Raw genomic sequence first — 20,149 nt, forward strand, 5'->3', positions numbered from 1 at the left:
CCTTTTATACAGTAAGCTTTGATTGCAGGTGTGCCTTCAATGTTTTAAGCTATTAATGTTTGATATACTTGAATATATCTGTCAAAGAAATCCATTTGACTGTTTTCGAAATTTGGGTTAGAAGCTTAAGTTTCGTGTTGCCCATGGAGGAAATGTGATTTGGGATGACAAACAAACTAAACACATTTTTAAAAATCTGGAGCCCAATTATGTTCTATATCAGTAATGCTAACTTGTAACTCTTTATAAGTGAGATTGGTCTGGAGTAAGTCGAATTGTGGAGCCTATGCATTTCTCTGTAAATTGTTTTTGTTTCATATTTAATTCTATTTATTTCCTTATGCTTTCTGGATGATGTTGTATTATGTTGTGTCTGACTATTTGTATATTTTGAAATGGCCTTTGTAACCCCCCCTTATTTTTATTTATTTATTTATTTTTGTTGTTTTCTGTTCTGTTTATGTTGTTGATTATTTCTTATGCTAAAAACAATAAAAAGATTATTTAAAAAAAAAGAAATCCATTTGAGGAAATACACAGCAAAGTAACAATCAGTGTTTGATATACTTGAGGAGATCTGAAGTTTGATATACTTGAAGGTATGTATTAATAGAAGTAAATTTGTAACATCAAAAGTGGACAGAGCAGAGATCAACATCCCATAATGCAATTCACAACCGTAAATAAACAGAAAACACTTGTGGATCACAAAATACAGAAACTGTTAATTAACAGACATTTTTTACAGTGAAGATATTATGAATTGTTATAAGTGACATAGGTTGTTGAGCAAATAAGGATTCAGAACAACACGCTCAAGACAACCACGATTTATAGTTGTGAGTGCGCGCATTACAATGGTTTCTCCATTTTCGTTTTTTTGGTTAAATATCAGATGAGTTTGCAAATCAAACAGAATAAAGTTGTCTTTCTAAACACCTGAATTGTGTTTTCATTTGTTCCAGAGGTCTATGTAGTAGCCTATATTGTCAAAACATTGAATGCATTTGGTTGACAATATTAAAGTGGTCCAGAAAAAAAAGTTGTTGTTACAAGTAAATAAATAAGGTTTTTGAAAAATATTATATGTAACTATATCAGAATTGCACTGCAAATTACATGTGCTTTCTCCTGGGAAATATAGCTGTCAGTTGTAGTTTAGAAATGCGTTTCGCACTAGCTGGGTCAATATCACTATAAAGTGCCCTTTGTTGTCCCCATCACAATCATGGAGTTAGTTCGGCCATTTTGTGTAATAATACTATTCTGGTTGGATACAAGTAATGTATAAGTACTTTAATACACTTTTGGACAATAATATCTGCATTTAAATTGGTTTTCTTTATTTTATTCCACTTTCTTCTAATGCATCACTGCCCTTCTCTTGTGTCCCTTATGCTGGACAGCAGACATCAACCAAGCCTAATAATGATAAAAAACACATAATCAAACAAATTTCACTTTTCTTTTATTGTTGCCATTAGTTTATAGGAAATAAAAAAGGTTTTTTGCCATTTTATTTGTATTTTTACAAAAATATCTTCAATTTCATATACGTCCCTGAACTTAATGTCCACACTGTCATTATGGGTCACTTGGCCCTTTAATTACTAATATGATGCAATCAGTGACATCATCACCAGAAGGTTGACATATTTGAAATGAGATCAAACCAACAGTATCAAGAAGAGTATGTACTTCGTCTTATTTTTCATTTTTATCATCATTATGTGTTCATGGTTTGATGTGGTCACGCATAACATGTCCACCCTGTTGGCGTGAACATCTGAAAAGTAAATATTTTTTTCGCCAAATGTTTAGGTATATTTGTCAAAATACTTTAAAGTCACCTTCAAGTTAGCTTGTTATGATTGCTAGTGTCCCACCATGTGCTTAATAAAAGCAGATTAGCTAAAATTTTCCACCCTGTCATTGTCCACCCTGTCATCAAGGCTGTTATGACAGGGTGGACATCAACCGCTGAGATGGGTAACGTAAGACTACGTATCACATTTAATGACAATTTAGAAACAATATAACTAATTGTGAAAACATATTTTACTGTATTTATTGTGTGCTAATAAAATAAATTTTTTTTTGAGAAGTATGGGACTTATGGGACGATATAGCCTGTTGGATGGGCCGGCACTGATCTACAGTTAAAGATGATTTTTGATTTTTTGCTAATTAATAATCAGAAATTTTGTCAATAATTGAATTTTCCAAGTAAGAAAATTATTTTAATGCTGTAAACAACTGTAAACTACGTTTATCTTTCATTTTTATCTCGCTTTCACATAGATTTCTTTCAAATCAACAACAACCCACTCAACTGTGAAAAAATTACATTACTTTATCAACTCTTATAATTCCTTCAAATATACAGGAGACTAATCACAAGCCTATTCTTGACTGCTGTCTTGAGTTGTTACACCAAAAGCTTTTTGATGAGGATTCTTGACTCTCCATACTGTACATCAATTAGATCAAACCTTTTTGCGTCAACATTTTTAGCTTTATATTTGTATTATTACAGAATGCAGGAGGCCATCTATCAATTGTCACCACCCAAAAGTATATGTTCATCATATATGTGTCAACGCTCTTTATGACGAGATGCTCAGCCAATGACTTTGCATTCTAAACATTCGATCTCCTTTTTTTTTTAAACTCTTATCTCAGTTGTGTCAGATCTCTAAGTGTTGCTGTTTGTACTTGACCAAGGCAAGTTCAATAACGACGGTACGAGTGGATCCACTCCAATCTCACAAAGTCCTCTTCGTGAAGTTTCACTTGGGCCCGTCTGTGCTGTAGTTCCTTGTGGTTTGCAAATGTAAACGCAACATTGCGAGGAATATTACAAGTTTTGATGCTTGAAGTGTGCCGCCAAGCAACATTCCGCTGAACACTGGCACAGACTGGCGCCCGGTTAGCTTGTGCACCCTAGGCATGGAGCAATACATGCTCAGGGTTATGGTGGGTGGGAGCAGCGTGGCCCACTTTAGCTAATATTTTAAACTAAAGTTTTAAACTTTAGTTTACTATAGTCTAAAATTGACAATAGGGCCTTTGTGTGAACTGTTTAATGTTTTGGTTTTCAGCAGGCCAGGGCTGTTGAGCAAAGAAGACAACTCAAGACAACCGCAATTTACGGTTTGTTGTTTACAGATGAGTTTGCAAATCAAACAGAATAAAGTTGTCTTTCTAAACACTTGAATTGTGTTTTCATTTGTCCTAAAGCTCACTGTAGTCGCTTACATTATCATAACATTGAATGCATTTGGTTGACAAATATGACAGTATTAACACTTCTAATAAAATAAAAAAAATTCGGTTTCTGAAAAATTATACATGTAATTTCATCATAATTGCACTGCAAATTACATGTGCTTTCTCCTGGGAAATCTAGTTGTCAATTCTAGTTTAGAAATGCATTTAGCACAGGCTACTGTTTTGATCAAAGAAGCCTGTTTTTAAAAAGTGGCATGAACAATGTGAGGTGAACGCATTAACATTAAACTATGCACAATTCTTAGAAAATAACATCAAATCTACAGTTAAAGGTAATAAGAAAAGCAGGAAGAATACAATCAGGGGGAATATTAACTGTTTACCTTCATATGAGGTTGTTCTTATAGTGTTTCACACAAATTCATAGTAACGACGATAGTTTTACTTGTTTTTGTGACCTTTGCTGTTTATGAAAATTGGTCTACGATGCAAGCTTTAGGCCAAGATTCACTAAAGGTAGAGTCACTATTTACAAAACCGATAGATAATTAAAACTATGAAGAAAAATATATTCCCTAAAACGCAGAGCTATTGGTCTCAAAAAAAACAATATATCAGTGTAGTATAGCAGTTCTTATAATTGACCACTAGGCGGGGATCTTATGGTGTGGTTGGGAATACTGTTCATTAAAAAGAAATGTTTTTTTTTAAATGTAATGCAATAAACATATCCTTTAGCCATAAATCAAAAGAGAATGTTTAAAGTTGCTGTAAGTAAGTGTTTGACTATTCCAAAGCATAAAAATAACATAATATTTTTGCAGATATTTAAGAAACATGCCAAGTGAATATTCTTGTTTTTCTGAAAATCAATGCTGAAGTCAGATATTCTGCTTTGAAAGCGTGTTTTCCATGCCAGAACATCTCCTCTTAATAAAAAAACTATAAAATATAAAATATTCCTTCAATCACGTGCCGTTGCATTTATATATTATGACTTAAATCAGCCTTTAGACTTGATCATCAGACTCCGGTTTGTCCTCAATCTGGCAACATGCACTTGTGTTTGCTTTGATCCTGGAATGCAATATCTAGTTCAACCACTGGGTGTCAAACCTACATACTGCACCTTTAACATTTAGAGAGATTAAGTCATATAAATATATATTTTAACCAAAGAAAATAAAAAATAAAATGAAACCAAACAGCATCACAGAGGTTGTTTGTTTATTGTAATTCTTTTCAAATTTTGACAAAGCTGCGACTATATAAGGAAAACAAGCTGTGTTTTTGAGTTCAGGAGTCATTGAAATGGACAGCACATGTGACTGTTTCCAAACCAAACCAACCAAAAGTTGCATTGTTCCAGAGTTCATAGAAGCTTCAATTGCAAAACTATAAAAGGCCACATCTGTATTGTTTTTTTTTTTTGCATATAATTTAGTCAACTTGCAGAAAAGAACTGACAGTGATCAAGGCATCGGCATCATAAAGCATGGCTCTTTTTCCCCTAATCAGAACAGAAAGGATGCAGATCAGCAGGCTCATTAAAACAGCTACAGGCAACATCCATGCTTGAAGAACACAAATTCATTACTGATTGTCTGAAGTCTATGAAGGGTTCAGGTAAGGCTTGAAGCACGTTTCTAAAGCTAAGCTGCGAGAAATCTTGAGCAAGACCGCTTCGGAACTATGAAACAGGAAAAGCGTGTGAAGTAAAACAAGTTTGGCTGTGTACCAAAAGTAAGGTCACTTCGATTTACCATGGTCGCTTTGGCTTCTCTCGTGGTTATGCCCCGTTTCTCAGATCTAACCGTCGGTTAGGACTTGCCTTGCTCATGAACAGAAACACTGCAGGGCTCATTCAGGCACTGGAGGGCAACAGGTATGTGCTCTCATGTCATGGACAGAGAGTGTGTTTGTTTTATAAGTGGGGGGATTTTAATGGCAGCACCATGTTTGTCCTGATTAGAACAGAGCCCCTCTCCGCTTGCGAGACATCCTTTCATGCGACACAAAGCTGCTTTCTCACTCGGCTGCTTTTTCTTGATTTTTCTTGGCCTCCCGCTCAGCTCTCTTTTCTGCTGCTGGTCCATCTCCTCCTGTTCCTCCTCCACCTCCTCCACCTCGAGTACGATTCCTAGACCCGGGCTGGTACAGCTGAATTGCAGGTCGATCCTAAAGCAGAAATGTCAAATGAATATACATTTAGGATTGTTCTGTCATATTTTGTTCATCTACAAAAGAGGCATGTTTGCGCTCATCTATATAACTGCACTGAATAGTGATCATAAGGGGTGTAACAGATCACGGTTGATCCGTGATTCATACGGATCATAACCCATGGTTCGAAGCACTGGCAGATTAATATAAATATTTTTCTTGTAGATTAATCCTAAATTTGTAACAATTGCAGAGAGATCACCTCTCGTGTCATTCAAATCACATGTATGAAAGCATTTAGACTTTCCTGTAAAATGTAATAATGATGGAAAAAGTGATTCGGGATATGGTGGGTTTCTAGTTTGTATTTGTGGGTTATTAAAGGTGTTTTCTGTCACTTCTCGTTAAGCCTGCATTCAAATCTAAAAAATGCAAAAAAATCACGAAAGAGATCGAGTCTTTAGTCTTTTGAGTTAGTTATGAAGTTACAAACAGTCAAATAACACAGAAGTACTGGATAACAGTTTATAGTTTAGATATAATCATTGATGTTTATGGTAAAGATTAAAATCACCACCATATGTATTTAACTTGATGCTCAAAAATGAAATTTGTTGGCAGCAATTACATTTAACCAATAGTTGGCGACAACCAGCCATCAAAAATATGCCACTGAATAACTCTTCAAAAATGATCATCTAGCAATGAAGCATGACGTTTTATGAGTGAAGAACTGAATCATTTACTGAAAATGAGATTAAAAATAAATATGGACTGTACAAATTATAATGTTAGATTTCTACATTTAGTGCTATCAGCAACAGTAGTAACAGTCAATTTTCACAGTAATGAATATTTTACAATTTATTTTTATTCAGCTGATTATTTCTTCTTTTTATCTTAAATATTTTTTTAAATATGTTTTTGTAATAAACGGAAAGCAAATTCCATTTGTCTGCTCCACTTTTTGGCTGATCTGAAAAATGGTTCGATCCGTGAATAAAAAAAATCATTTGTGATCCGTTACACCACTAGTGATCATCATTAAAAATAAAAATGCATTTAACGGAGGTATCATGAAACGTGTTGTATCTTCCGAGATAAGCGTCTTAGAATCCCCAAAAAGTTCCAGACAGAAGAGAAAGATTAATTATCAAACGTACAAGATACACAGCTTTACCAAAAAAAACATTTCTGCAGTTTTAACACAAGTCAGATTTAAGATCATTTTGAATGTAATTTAAGGCCGATAGGACATTTTGGTGAAACAACAAATATTATTTGCACTAATGAACAAATAAATAAATAAATACAGAACTAAATAAAAATTCAAAGCACCATTTGGAGCCTTTCAGTTATTATTAGAGGTAGTGTTACATGGACATAAAAATAGCATCTATTTAACATATTTTCATTAACAAAATTTACCAACTTCACCTGATGTCTTTGGGATATGCTGGACTAGACTTTACAGAGTAGCTCTCTTCATGGTCAAATACTTCAGGACTTTCTTTCTTTCTTTTTTTTTTAAATATCTTTAGGACCATCAAGTTTTGATTATGCTGTTTTTTAGGACATAATTTCAAGCACCTTATGCAATGTCAATATTTATTTCCATCAAGAGTTTCATTCCCTATAGGCTGAAATTGTGTTGTGATTACAGAACCATGAGGCATTCACTGTCTGCTCCAGCACGGGTCAACTGATGGTCAATTACTCTGTGAGAATGAAGCCTTCAAAATTTGAGCCTAGTCAACACTGTCATCCTGGAATATAGCCATTTTGGTTGTTTTAGAAAAAGAAAGCTCCACAGCCTTAGTTTGGCTTTATAGAAACATATTAATACTTGTGATAAAAATTCAATCATAAACAATTTACTTAAATCAAATCTACGGTGACTGAAAGAGCTCGAATGAAGAAAACAAATGCAAATAGAAAAACACTAACAAACTATGAAAACATCATTTTGAAAACACACACACACACACACACACACAAATTCTCACAAAACATGCAGATCACTAACATGCTGCAAATAACACAGACCACATCAGAAATATCTCACTAACTAAACAAATTTCCATTAGCATGGGTTTTCTTGACTTGCAGTGTGTTCTGGCAAGCGGCAACATCCCTCTCTCCCTTGCTAATACAGAAGTAACTGAAACTGCAGTTCATTGAAATTCCACTAGTCCTGGCTCCATAATCGAGCAGATTTGTATTGAACCCACTTTTAAAATGGCTAACTTTACAGCAAAAAAAAAGGTTGTTTGCAGCCTGGTACAAAGAATTATTTAGGTGCATATAGCTAGTATTACATTTCATGACAACTGTGAGGGGGTGAATTGTCTTGTAACTTATCGGTTTTATTTATAGGAAGTTTTATTTAGTCTGCATGTTTAAGGGCGTGGCCACTAGAGTGACAGCTAGGTCTTGCTGGTCACCGTCACTTCACCTCAGCTGATTCCGGCTGATTAGCCGCTGAAATCAGCATATGCATCATATTTTTGTGTTGTTTTATGTGGCTTTACACAGTCAATTACTTTTTGGAGTTATTTCTCACAATTATCAGATGATATGGCATGCTGTGCATATAACTGTTTTTACAAACCATTTAAGCAGCCTCCATTTCCCAGGTGAGTGAAATTTTAGAGTCGTATACCATATTAATAAATAACATTTTTTTAAGATCATTTATCTTTTATAATGTTCTTTATAACTTGAATGCACTCCAGAATCAGAATCTGAACAGTCATCGGAAACATTGTCATACAGCGTTATGCCTGGATTTCATAAATAGCCTTGGATTTACTAACACAGACTATATTTGAAATATTTGGGAGTAATTTGCATTTCCTCTTGTAGAAAAATTTCATAAGAACAATGCTTAGTGGCTCAATGTATTACAGCAGTGTTTTTAAAAGATTAAACACTTTATTGACATAGTGTACAACCAAGCACATGTAGCCAGAACACAAACGAATCGTAGGTAATGAAGTATTAAGCGTTTCTCCTGTCTAAGCAAAATGCAAGCAGGCATCTGTAGCCTTGCCTCTTTGCCCTTTTTTTGGTTAACCCCGGTTGGCACGATGATGCATGAACAAAATGGCGACGATTGGCCACGCCCACTTGTAGCTTCATTTGCGCTCTTCAGAAACCTGTGGGTGACGTCACGAATACTACATCCATATCTTTTACAGTCTATGGTTCTTGGCCACAAGACATCTGTTAAAGTAAATATAAGTATCACAACATTGTACTATTTATTATTAGCCCTTGCTGCAGTTCTGTCATATGTTTAAACTCTTTTCAGGGTATGTGCAGAAATCCTAAAGGTTATTTCAATACCTTTTTAAGATTTTTAAAGACCTTCTCCGAATATTTTAAGACCTCATTACCACTTCAAGTTCTAATCAGTATTAAACCTTTAACTTAAACAGTTGTTAATAAACAGTTGTGGTTAAATAAATCAATAAATCAGTAAGCCACAACCACGCAACAAAACTCAGATTAGCTCAGAAGAAACAAAGGTTGAAAAAATAATATTAACAAATAATAAATAACAACGTGAATAAATAATAATATAAATGTGGTTGTTTTCAACGACAGGCTTCAGCCGCTGTTTAAACTTGTCTTTCTCTAACCAGAAGTAAGCAAAAAAAACTTTCCCATTTTGCCGTCTGTTTCGCTCTATGGTTTCACTACATGTGGAAAGCGTCACATCACTTTCCCACAATCACCCGGATAAAGGAGCTTGGCCGGAAATCAATATATTTATGCAAGAGTCAAACACTTTGGACAATGCTTGAACAAAATTTAATACCTTGTAAAAACGTGATTTAGCCTATTTAATACCTTTTAAGTGTCTTAATTATCTCAAAATTGATTTATAAACTTTTAATACTTTAAGACCCACGGACACCCTGTCTTTTAAAGCAGGATCTATTCAAATTGTCTGCCAATATTTTATTATTTATGCCGAAATAAATTAAGTGACTTCTGTACCAGTGTCATTACTATAGCTGTTATTTAAACTACAAGGACTTTTTTCAGTAATAAAATCTGTCTTTATCATTATAGTCATGTGAACAGGGCTATACCTAACGTACTGTATAAAAAAAGCATGCACCTTATTTCTCAGACGGTCCTTTCTGGCACTTTCCTCTTTTTTGCTGTCCCTTGATGACTTTTCAGGACGAGCACTGCCAGAGGACTCTCCGGTGTGTTCATTCTTCCTTTTCTCCCAAACGCGCTCCTTATCTTTCTTCCCTTCCTCCTCTCTTTTTCTGTAGGTGTTTTCTCCATCCTGGTGTTCCCTTCTCCTCCTCCGTTCCTCATCCTGTCTTCTGATGCGCTCTTTCTCCTTCTGTCTTCGCTCTCTCTCTCTGTCCCGGTCTCGCTCTCTTTCTCCATCACGATCTCGGTACTCTTTATGTCCAACATCCTCGGGTCTGCATGATAAAACAGGTTGAAATCATTATGAAACGAGAGGAAAACAACAATAAAGTGTATACGCAGGCTCACACATAAACATTGAACTTTATTTTGCACTACTTATATTGTTCATGAGTTGTCAGCACTGATTGGGCTGTTGGTTCAAGCCTCATTCACACTTGGAGCGACTAGCAAACAATCATTTCAATGGAAAGCAAATGACTTCCGTCGACCTCTGTCTACACGAGCGATAGCAGCCATAGGCAACCAGGTGGGCATGTCGAGTGACGCGACAGAGTTGAGAATCCTTCAACTTTATGCAAATGAAGAGCAACTATCTTGAGCAACAACCAATAGGAGCACCAGTAGAGATCACATGATCCTCTCTCAGCTTGCTCAGAGGCCGGTTGTATTATCTGTGCTGCAGACCTACACAAACCTGCGTTTGCAGCAGGTCGCCACCCAGAACGACAGGCAGCTACAAAGTTGCTGCTAGTGTGATTGAAGCATCAGTCAGAAAAGAAACACACACAAAGAACAGCAACAAACTGCTGAAAACAGCAAGAACAACAGATGCATGTTTGATAAGATTAGATCTCAGTGACTCCTTTTTATCGTAATTTTTAGACAATTAAAGTAGAGCTGGGCAACTTTTGAGAGCATTGTCATAGACAGAGTGGTAGTATAATGATATGCTACGCAAAAAAATCATGATCAAATTCAATTTAATTAGAATATAATGAAATTATCAGACAACTATGACTGAGTGAAGGCTGCTACATCTTAAAGCTTGTGAAAAATACTATGTATAACATCTTTTTACTCTAAACTCGCTTCATAATTCAGTTGAGTATTTGAAATAAATCCTTCTGTTATATGATTCTGTAGTCTTTATGATTCTGTAGTGGGATTATTAATCACATTGAAACAACAGCAATAGTTAAATTATCTCCTTGCTCAGTTTTGCTATGGGGATTTGCTGGATTTTCTGCTGGGTAGGACATGTAAAAGAACCTGGATGCGTTGTTGACAGAGGTTGCAACGAATGTAGACTTGAGCGCAGTGGAAGCTCGCTCTAGAAGGCCTAGCAGTCAAAGTTAAAATTCAGAGATATAACTTATCTATCGCAGAAGTTTCCCTAAATGAGACGGTGAAAGTAAAAACTCACATAAAAATCTTAATTTAAGGCATAAACACATTAAGGGCGTTTATTTGTTTAAACTAATTGTGCAAAAGCATATTTGTAAGAGTTTTGTGCATGTTATCGAAAAGGTAAAAATAATAAATCATTGTATGATTGCTGTAATCTTTAAATAAAAAACAAAATAAAATCTAATACTTCTGTGTGCTGATTGTGTCGCTCTGCTATAGCACTTCTAGCTGGCAGTAGGTTTTTATGTTCCTATGTGTTAAGTTTCTTCGCGGGTATTTTTTATTTTCTGAATGCTACAAGTAGCTAAAACTCTATCATTTAGAGGCGGGAAAAAGAGGAAGTGCAACAACTTTAATCGTAAGGTGAACACAAAACAAAAGTTTCCACTCCTTCACTGGACGCGCCGTTGTAAACAATCGCTCCATTGGGCTTGTGGATCACAGCAACGCCCATACTCATTAAACTGACCCACACTACCAAATCGACCAATCACAGAGCTTGCGCTATGCGTAATTGCGACGTGTATTTACATTTTTTGGGTAACACTTTACAATAAGGTTAATTAGTTAATGCATTTACTAACATGAACTAATCATGAACAACACTTGTACAGCATTTATTAATCATAATTGAACATTTACTAATGCATTATTAACATTCAAGTCCATGCTTGTTAACGTTAGTTAATGCACCATGAGTTAACATAACCTAACAATGAACAACTGTATTTTCATTAACTAACGTTTATTAACATGAATATATACTGGAGTAAATCTATTGTTCAATGCTTGTTCATATTAGTAGATGCATTACTTAACATTAACTAATGATCCTTATTGTAAAGTGTGACCATTTTTTGAGAGGTGTGCATCGACATTGGTGTCAGCCATGGCAAGGTCTGACCGTGAGAAGGCTGCGCCATACCATATATGTGTGTTCTAGAGTTGGCCAATGTCGACCAATTTGGCATCGTACAATGTCTACTGTGAAACATTGCAATAGACTATGGTATCGTCTGCAGTGAATGATTTATTTATGAATAATTATTTCACAATGAATTTATCATTTGTAGCCAACCATTTCAACTACCGGACCCGCATGGTCTTTGTTTTACCCATGACCAAATCATAAATAAATAAAGAAAAGTTACACACAAATTACCACCTGTCAATCACTTTTTCCGCGGGACCCTGGCATGAATATGCAGAGTGATCTGTGTTGTCAATATGGCATCGACAATCTTGGTTGGTAAAAAAGGTGCACAACCAACAGGAACTAACCAACAGTATTCGCTAAAATTACTAAGTACAAGCATGAAAGCAAAAGATTGAAGCAGTGTACTGAAGCTGTGACACATTACCTGATAGATTCAAAAGACAGGAGTCGATAGATAGAGACTAGATTAATTAAATACCACGCTTAACAACTATAGTGAGACGCGATCCAGCGGTACATCCTTGATAAACTGTCCGGCGTGCACTGCTCTCTGGGGTTTCATATTTGCTCTGGGGTCTCCCGCTGATTGCTGGATCTCAGACGCGCACATACGCTGTAGCATGCCAGAGTGTTTGTGTGTGTGGTCACGTGATGTAGGTTTTTAGCGGTATAGTTTTGAAGGAGGGCTTTTCAGAAATGCTAAATGAAACGCCAGTGTGGATGTGGATCGTTTTCGTTCTAAAATGCCATTTTAAAACTAAGATGCTTAAGTGTAAAGCGGGTTGCTGCTGCAACGGGGGCAGGGCAGAGGATTGCGATGCTGGCTCAGCATCATGAAGTCTATCTGGCATTGGCGATGGACGATGGCATTGTCTATCGACCCAACCCTAGTGTGCGCTTGACGTAGAAGTATAAATGAGCCTTTAAGATTAAGGCTAAGAATCATTTTCATCTGGTGCAATAGAGTTTTGGGAAACCAAACTTACTTTCCCCCTTTCTCCTCTCTGTGTTCACCATTCTGCCGCTTTTTCAGGTCTCCTCCAGAAGGTCGATCTTCCTTCTGTCTCTCTCTGTCTTGTTTCTTGGGCTTGTCTTTTGGCTTTTCAGTTTCACCATCATCTGCTTTCTCTGGTTTTCTCAAGAGCTGAAAGACAAAACAACTTGTTTTTAACTTTGCTCTTTTCATTTTTTAAAGTGTTTTTTCAAGTATTTTTACATATGCATTTACATAACTTAACAACAATAAGACATGTTTCTTGAACAGCAAATAAAATAAGAATGATTTTGGCATTAATTTACCTTTTCCTAAAACCATTTATAAAATCTTACCAAGTATAGAAGAACTAACAAAAATGTAAATTAAAATCAATAAAAGTTGTAAATAACATACAAACCTTGATTTTTGGCTGCTCATCTTTATGTTGGTCCTTATCCTTCTCAGATGCCTTTTCCACTTTTTTCAGTTTCTCAGCCTCTTTTCTTTTTCTTCTGTCCTCCTCTCTCCACTTACGCCGTTCTTCCTCTCGCAAGCGTTTGCGTTCTATCTCTCGTCGTCTCCGCTCTTCCTTCTTCTCTTCTCTGATCCTCTGGAAAGGTGAGAAGAGAATACACACAATTGCAGAGTTGGCATGTTATGGTAACCAAAGGAATTGGCTAATGTAATAAATATTAGAATACCCATTATAATACTTTACCTGTTTATTCTTAAGGAAGTCCAAGAGAGGTGTTGTTTTCTTAGCTGGGGAAAGAACATTTAATATGATTATTCCAAATAAGAGGAAAAACATTTTTATCCCAGTGGTTTTGCGCTGAAACTCACAGCTGAGTTCCTTTGTCTTGGCCTCAATTTCCTCTAGTAAAATCTCAGGATTGGAAGGACTTTTTTCCTCATCACCATTGTAGAACTCCAAAAACTTTTTGTAATCAGCATCTAATAGAGCGAATATAAACAAATGCTTAATCTTTCACCATATTAACTATTGTTTACCATTAAAACAATCAAATGAAAATAAAAATAAAAATAATAGTTCACCATCATCAATCGTTCCACTTTTGGCATCCTTCTTCTTGCTCCTTTTCTTAGCAACTTTCTGGAATGGAGCAAACTCAACAATGGCTGGATATTCTTGTCCTGTAATAGGTATTACAAATAAAACAGAAGTTTAGTTAGGAAAGTTTACAGACAAGTTTCCAACAGTTCTTAGACTGAACAACAACCTCAAAGGTACTGAAGAATCTATCTGAGGATCTGAGAATCTTTCTAGCAAAGTTATAAGTGTGTTAATTCAAGAAAGCAACAATTCATTTGTGTTGAGTTTTTTTTATTTGTTTTTGTTTTATTTATTCCTCATTCAATTATTTTATTTAATCATATGATCATTAGCCATTTATGTAATTATCAATATGCTATTTTATTGATTATGTGTTAATGACTGATTATTATTTGTCATTTTATTATGTTTTTATATTTTGTTATTATTTTTATTTTAATATTATTATTTACATGTTGGTATAATCTTATGACTGTGTGGATTCAAGCGAAACTTGTTTTCATGAGTAAGAGATAAAAAAAAATGTCTCCATTTTAAGGCCTGTATTATCTCTGGACAATGATGTGAAGCAATAATTTTCCATTGTTGTTCCTTGTGGTTTAATAACACTTGTTGAATTTATCCTGGTCAGACAAAGTCTGAGCATTTAATCATACGCAACTAAGATTATTCAATAAACTCTGCTCTTTCTTTATCATCATTACTTTGTCTCCTGCTTCTGCTCCTATCTAGCTTTCTCAGCCAACTCACATACTGATAGGAGAACAAGGCTAGCTTGTTGTCTGGATACCCAAAAAAAACAGACATTTTCTGACAAGATCTGGGGTCCTGGGCTAGGTCTTATTTATCTAGCGTGAAGAGTGTGATCTAACAGTACAACGATTAAAACAATTCATAAAACCACAGATTAGTGCCCAAACAATTAATGTCTGGTAAAGCCAAACCTCGATTATCAATGAAGACATAGCCATCGAAGCGGTCTCTGAAGAGAACAATGTCATCTTGATTTTTGAAGTTCAGGTATGCTCTTGCAAATAGGTGGGGGAAAAGACTGCAAAAAACAAATGCACCAATCAGTAATCTTATTTGTTTTGTTATTGTTTTGATTTGTTAATATTTGTTGCCGAGAGAGCTTAATGTGCAGCAATTTAAGAAAAACTCAAACAATAGCAAAAAACGGCATCAAATTAAGAAAAGATCTTCATTTGTTTGACAGCTGCAAATCCTTACAATGCAAACAATTAATAAAACATGCTGCATTTTCTCACAACATTTGCAAAAACAACGGAACACAATGGAAATGTTTATTGTGCTGTGATTATTGCTCAGTGAAGATGTTTGTGATCTTTGAAAGGTGAGTTTTGTTTGTGTATTTAAACATCCCGATTCTCTTGTCTTTTGTTTTTTATTAACCTCAATAACCATAACCTAAATAGCCGGGTCTGTCACATTTTAGGGTCCTCTTGAAACATTTCCGTTGTGTTTCATGCTATTTGAAAGTGTTGTGAGAAAATGCAGCACATTTTCGTAAATTGTTTGGATTGTGAGAAAATGCAGCTTGTTTTTAAAAATGCGTTTGCACTGTAAGGGTTTGCAGCACGCATGATGTCAAGACAGATGAGGATCTTTTCTTAATTTTGTAACTGCATCTGTTTTCTTAAATTGGCGCTTCCTTTATATTTCCCAAAAGACAACATATACAAACCTGGTATCACTAGAGAAAAACTCCAGGTAATCGAGCTCTGGAAGAGGCTGCAGTTGTTCCTCTAAGTCTTCCTTAGTTAGAGTCGGAGGGAGACGTCGGATTACAATCTAAAATAACAGTGAACAAAAACAACATGAAGCAGTATTGAAATTACTCACGCAGTGTATACTGCACAGCTGCAATAGCAATCAGGCATTATTGTGTTCATATATAACAATTATTGCTGCATTATTACAATTCTACTTAAATCTAGTGATTGGACAGGGTTTATTATTATTATTAGAGGTTATTACCCGTGTCCCAGCCAGCAATCACCATACAAGTTAGAAAAACAATAAGGTTTATCTGCATTTACGATGTAACATTATTGCTTTGTGTTTGAGTAAAGTAATATTCAGTTTTTAGTCTGTAAACATTCTTCACAATTTAAAATATTTGTCATTTAATGAATTTCTTTTCTATAAAATAACAAAGATGTGCCAAGTTTTTAGACGTTTCTATGATTATTCTTATATTTAAATAAATGTTTACCTAAGCTACTGTCACTTGCTGGAAAAAACTGCTTTAATTGACGATCTTTTTATTTGCAATTATTTGAAAGCAACATAATCAGACCTTTTACAGAATTAAACAAATGCTTACTCAAATTATGTATTTATTTTATTCAAACATGTCTCTATCCTCGTGCCAACAAACTGCCAAATCCCTGCAGTGACTGGAAACTTTGACAGGGGGATTTGCTAAACAGTGTTTAAACACGCAAGGCTTAAATCAAACAGCGAAAAACACATGAACATGTCAGTATAAATACATTCACAAACGATAAAGAAGCAGAGAGTATTTCAAATGAAAGCGATTAGCTGCTCTGTTTGCAGTCTATTTGTAGCAGTAATGTAGCCAGCTAGCCTGCTAACTAACTACCTTTGTCATAGCCTCCTTCTTCTCTTTACAGGGCTTCTCTTGCTTATCATTTTCATCGCATTTTATTTCAACTTTCTTTTCTCTGGGACGCGTGTTTTCTTTGTCCTCCTTCATGATCCAACTTTTGCAGCGATGACTGACTTGTTCCTTGCTGTTGTTGTCGTGTTCGCTATCGGTGCTCAACTTTCCGCAGTTGTTTATCCGTAACACCAGAGGGTATCTCTGATTGGCTACGGCTCATGACGCAATAACGCGAGTAACGTCAACGCTTCTGCGTCTAGTTAAATTATTTTTCAGAAGAAATTTCCAGGTCTGTATACACATTAATGTCAATGGAAACTTTGAAAAATGTTGTTTAGGAATTTGGATAAAACTCTCTAAGGTTTTATTTGGCGGAAAAAGACTCACTGTTTTAGAAAAAAATATTTTAAATAACAGCAAAGACTTTGGGTGCCTTGAAGTGTTGAATTTCACAAATCTCAATGAGGTATTTAAGATAAAATGGATAATTAAATACATTAAAAAATAAAGAAACTCTGTGGCATATATTTCCAAATTTTATATTTAACTCTTTGGGTGGCATACATTTACTTTTAAAATTCTCTATTAATAAATGGCCAATTAATTTGGCAAGTTTTCATAAGAACGCATTGCTGGCATGGCAGTTGGTCTACAAACATAATTTTACACCACATCTAAATTTCTATGGAATAATAGAGTTTTTTTGTACAAAAGGAAGTCTATATTTATTTAATCGTGGTATGACAATGGAATATTTACAGTCAGACAATTACCTGATGAACATGGATTGCTTTTGTCATACTCAAAATTCCTTAAAAAAATAAAAGTTCCTGTAAAACCAAAAGAATGTGCTGTTATTTTTGATGCAATACCAAGTAAAGTTGTATCACTGTTGCATAATTCTGTATATTATGTGGACCAACAGCCAAAGACAAGTGATGATGTTTTATTTATTGGTGATATTAACATTAAAGATAAATGTAGAAACAGATATATTAGAAATGTATTAAAAAAGAATCATATATCATCTTCAATAGTCTTCTGGTCATCAACATTTGGAAACATTGAGTGGAAGAAAGTATGGTTACCAACAAATAAATTATTTATAAGTAATGAAGTAAGACAGGTATCTTTTAAAATGTACACAGAATTTATCCTGTAGAAGAGTTATTTGAATGGTTTGAAGTGGATAGAGAAAACTCTTGCGATGCTCTTGGTATTGTTTAAGAGTCTGTTACTCATTCAATGTGTATTCTCAAGATTATTTTGGATTGATGTTTCTAACTTTATTTCAGTGACATTTTGTACACTAATACAAATTAGTTTCCCAGAGATGGGTTGTGGCTGGAAGGGGCATCCGCTGCGTAAAAACTTGCTGGATGAATTGGAGGTTCATTCCGCTGTGGCAACCCAGGATTAATTAAGGGACTAAGCCGACTAGAAAATAAATGAATACAAATTGGATTATATGATGTCATGTTTGCTTTACAAGATGGAATTGATTCAAAAAGTACAACCTATTTTCTTATCCAACTAATAATATTACTGGAAAATATATTTATGTCAGGAAATGGGCCAAAGCTAAGCCAAATGAACATTTTACAAAGGAGATTAAACAATATACAACACTATCATAAAGAGAAAAGCTAAAAAAAAAAAAAATACATATGAAGCATTACGTAAATCTTATTTGATTAAATAAATGTTTTTTTTAATATTACTATTATCTTACCTATTTATTATTTTACCCCTGGCATCTGTTTATCTATAAATTATATATTTTCTCTCAGTTTTTTTTTAACTTTGTTCATAACTGTTGTGAGTTGTATTCTCTTGTACTAAGTTTGTACATATTTACAATTTAAAAATCTATATTTTTCTTCCTAAGAAGACAAAAATAGTTAAATAAATTAAAAAAAAGACTCAACTTCCAAGATAATAAGGGACTGTTGATGTGAATGTTTGCAATTCTTCTGAATTCTAATCAAAAACAGTCTGTGAAATGACATGTGGAAGCTGTTTTAATAGTCCCCAATAAATCAAATTGATTTAAAAGACAATGAAAAGATTTAAAAGACATTTAAATGAATAAAAACAACGTGACACAACTTTACAAGCTGAAACCATGAAAAGGACAAAAAACTCTTCTTGTTTGTTTGGTTTTTACTCACAACGTTTTCTATCACAGCTAATACAGGCTCAGAAATGCTCTGTGTATGTGTGTAGAGACAACCCTAATGCTGTTTTGAATACTTTTATTGAGTTCAATCAAAAAAGCCTGTCAATCAATCAAAAAATTTTTGGGACAACTTAATTGTTTTATGTTTAATCCACTAAAATTTGTAAAAACAATAAGGTAAACTGGGTGACACAGTAGCTAGCATTTTTGCCTCACAGCAAGCAGGTTCGTGTCCTGGCTGTGGAGTTTGTGTCCTTAAGTGGAGTTTATCTATTCTCCATGTTCGCATGGGTTTCCTCCTGGTGCTCTGGTTTCCCATGTTTTCCAATCACATGCGGTGAATTGATTAACACCCATACACTCTCTCATTCACACACTCTCTCATTCACTATTTTGAATACCTTTTCGTTTCTTCAATTCATCGCATTCGTTTGGACTGTGGGGGAACACAGTCAAAACACATAAGGTGAATTGAATAACCAAAATTGTTTTTAAAATGGTGAATAAATGTGTGTGTCTGAATGAGAGGGTGTATAGGTGTTGCAGCTGGAAGACAAGCATTTCTTACAGTGCATTTGTTCTCAACTGCTAAAAACTCCACCACATGTATGCTTGTACATCAAACATTCAGCTTAATAACATTAAGCACAACTAATCTTTGTTAAATCTACAAATGTTGTCTTTTTTTGGGCCTGACTGATCTCACTTGAAATGTTTTCAAAAGTAATCAACCTTAAAAAAAAACATAATAAACACATCTTTTGTAAAAATGTGACTTTATTTCAACATTTAGTACAAAATTCATAATAATTATCATCAGTTGTGAGGCTTGTCGCCCCAGCCTGATGTCAGTTTGTGTCCGTGTTCAGCTCAGCACCATCTTTACGATGGGCAGTTTCCAGTGGCACCACGTGGAGGAACGGACCTCGCCACCTATATATACAGGGTTTGGATTATCACTCACCATAAAATAACCTATATCACCTACATATAAGATCACTAGTCAATAAATGATGATTAATGATTAGACTAAAGATGGTTACTAAAGCTGATGAGAACTATATTAAAGCAAACACTAAAGATTGTAACTTTATCCATCTTCAGAACACAAATTAAGAATAGTTCTGAAGATGAACATGAGGACGAGTAATAAATAACATAACTTCAATTATTGGGTGAACCTTTTAATTGTTTTATTTATTTATTAATGATTTTTCATTGTTTCTAAAATAATTTTGATTGGTCAATAACATGGCCAGTTATCGATTTATATTTCAATATAGACGGTTTTGTAGTTGTTTTATTTTATTTCTTATATTGTTTTATATTAATGAATTTTTTTTATTTCATTATTA

General features: G+C 34.7%; 1 protein-coding gene and 1 long non-coding RNA gene across 4 annotated transcripts; one reads left to right on the plus strand and one right to left on the minus strand.

The window, feature by feature from the left end:
- Positions 1-893: 893 nt before the first annotated feature.
- LOC147840845 (uncharacterized) lies at positions 894-5,411 on the plus strand. Its single transcript, XR_015507706.1, has 2 exons — positions 894-1,068; positions 3,301-5,411. It is a non-coding gene; the product is annotated as an uncharacterized LOC147840845 (long non-coding RNA).
- Positions 4,442-16,793, minus strand: upf3b (UPF3B regulator of nonsense mediated mRNA decay). Of its 3 annotated transcripts, none has more exons than XM_087280308.1 (10): positions 16,595-16,793; positions 15,674-15,780; positions 14,913-15,019; positions 13,950-14,048; positions 13,737-13,847; positions 13,612-13,655; positions 13,312-13,503; positions 12,904-13,061; positions 9,553-9,845; positions 4,442-5,409 (listed from the first exon to the last, which is right to left on the minus strand). In XM_087280308.1, the coding sequence occupies exons 1-10, from the start codon at positions 16,706-16,708 to the stop codon at positions 5,372-5,374; spliced, it is 1,263 nt and encodes a 420-aa protein (XP_087136434.1). In that variant the 5' UTR covers positions 16,709-16,793; the 3' UTR covers positions 4,442-5,371.
- Between the last annotated feature and the right edge of the window lie 3,356 nt (positions 16,794-20,149).

The sequence above is a fragment of the Danio rerio genome, chromosome 14 (assembly GCF_052040795.2).
Source record: "Danio rerio strain M-AB ecotype USA chromosome 14, GRCz13ab, whole genome shotgun sequence".
In the NCBI taxonomy this organism is placed as follows: Eukaryota; Metazoa; Chordata; class Actinopteri; order Cypriniformes; family Danionidae; genus Danio; species Danio rerio.

What these genes read in the sequence shown, in the direction of transcription:
- upf3b (XM_087280308.1), bottom strand. Translation starts at nt 16,708, where the DNA reads ATGAAGGAGGACAAAGAAAACACGCGTCCCAGAGAAAAGAAAGTTGAA. An exon ending in TTTTTCTCTAGTGATACCAG is followed by an intron (nt 15,020 to 15,673) that starts GTTTGTATATGT and finishes TGTTTTTTGCAG; the next exon opens with TCTTTTCCCCCACCTATTTG. An exon ending in ACTTCCTTAAGAATAAACAG is followed by an intron (nt 13,504 to 13,611) that starts GTAAAGTATTAT and finishes TCACCTTTCCAG; the next exon opens with AGGATCAGAGAAGAGAAGAA.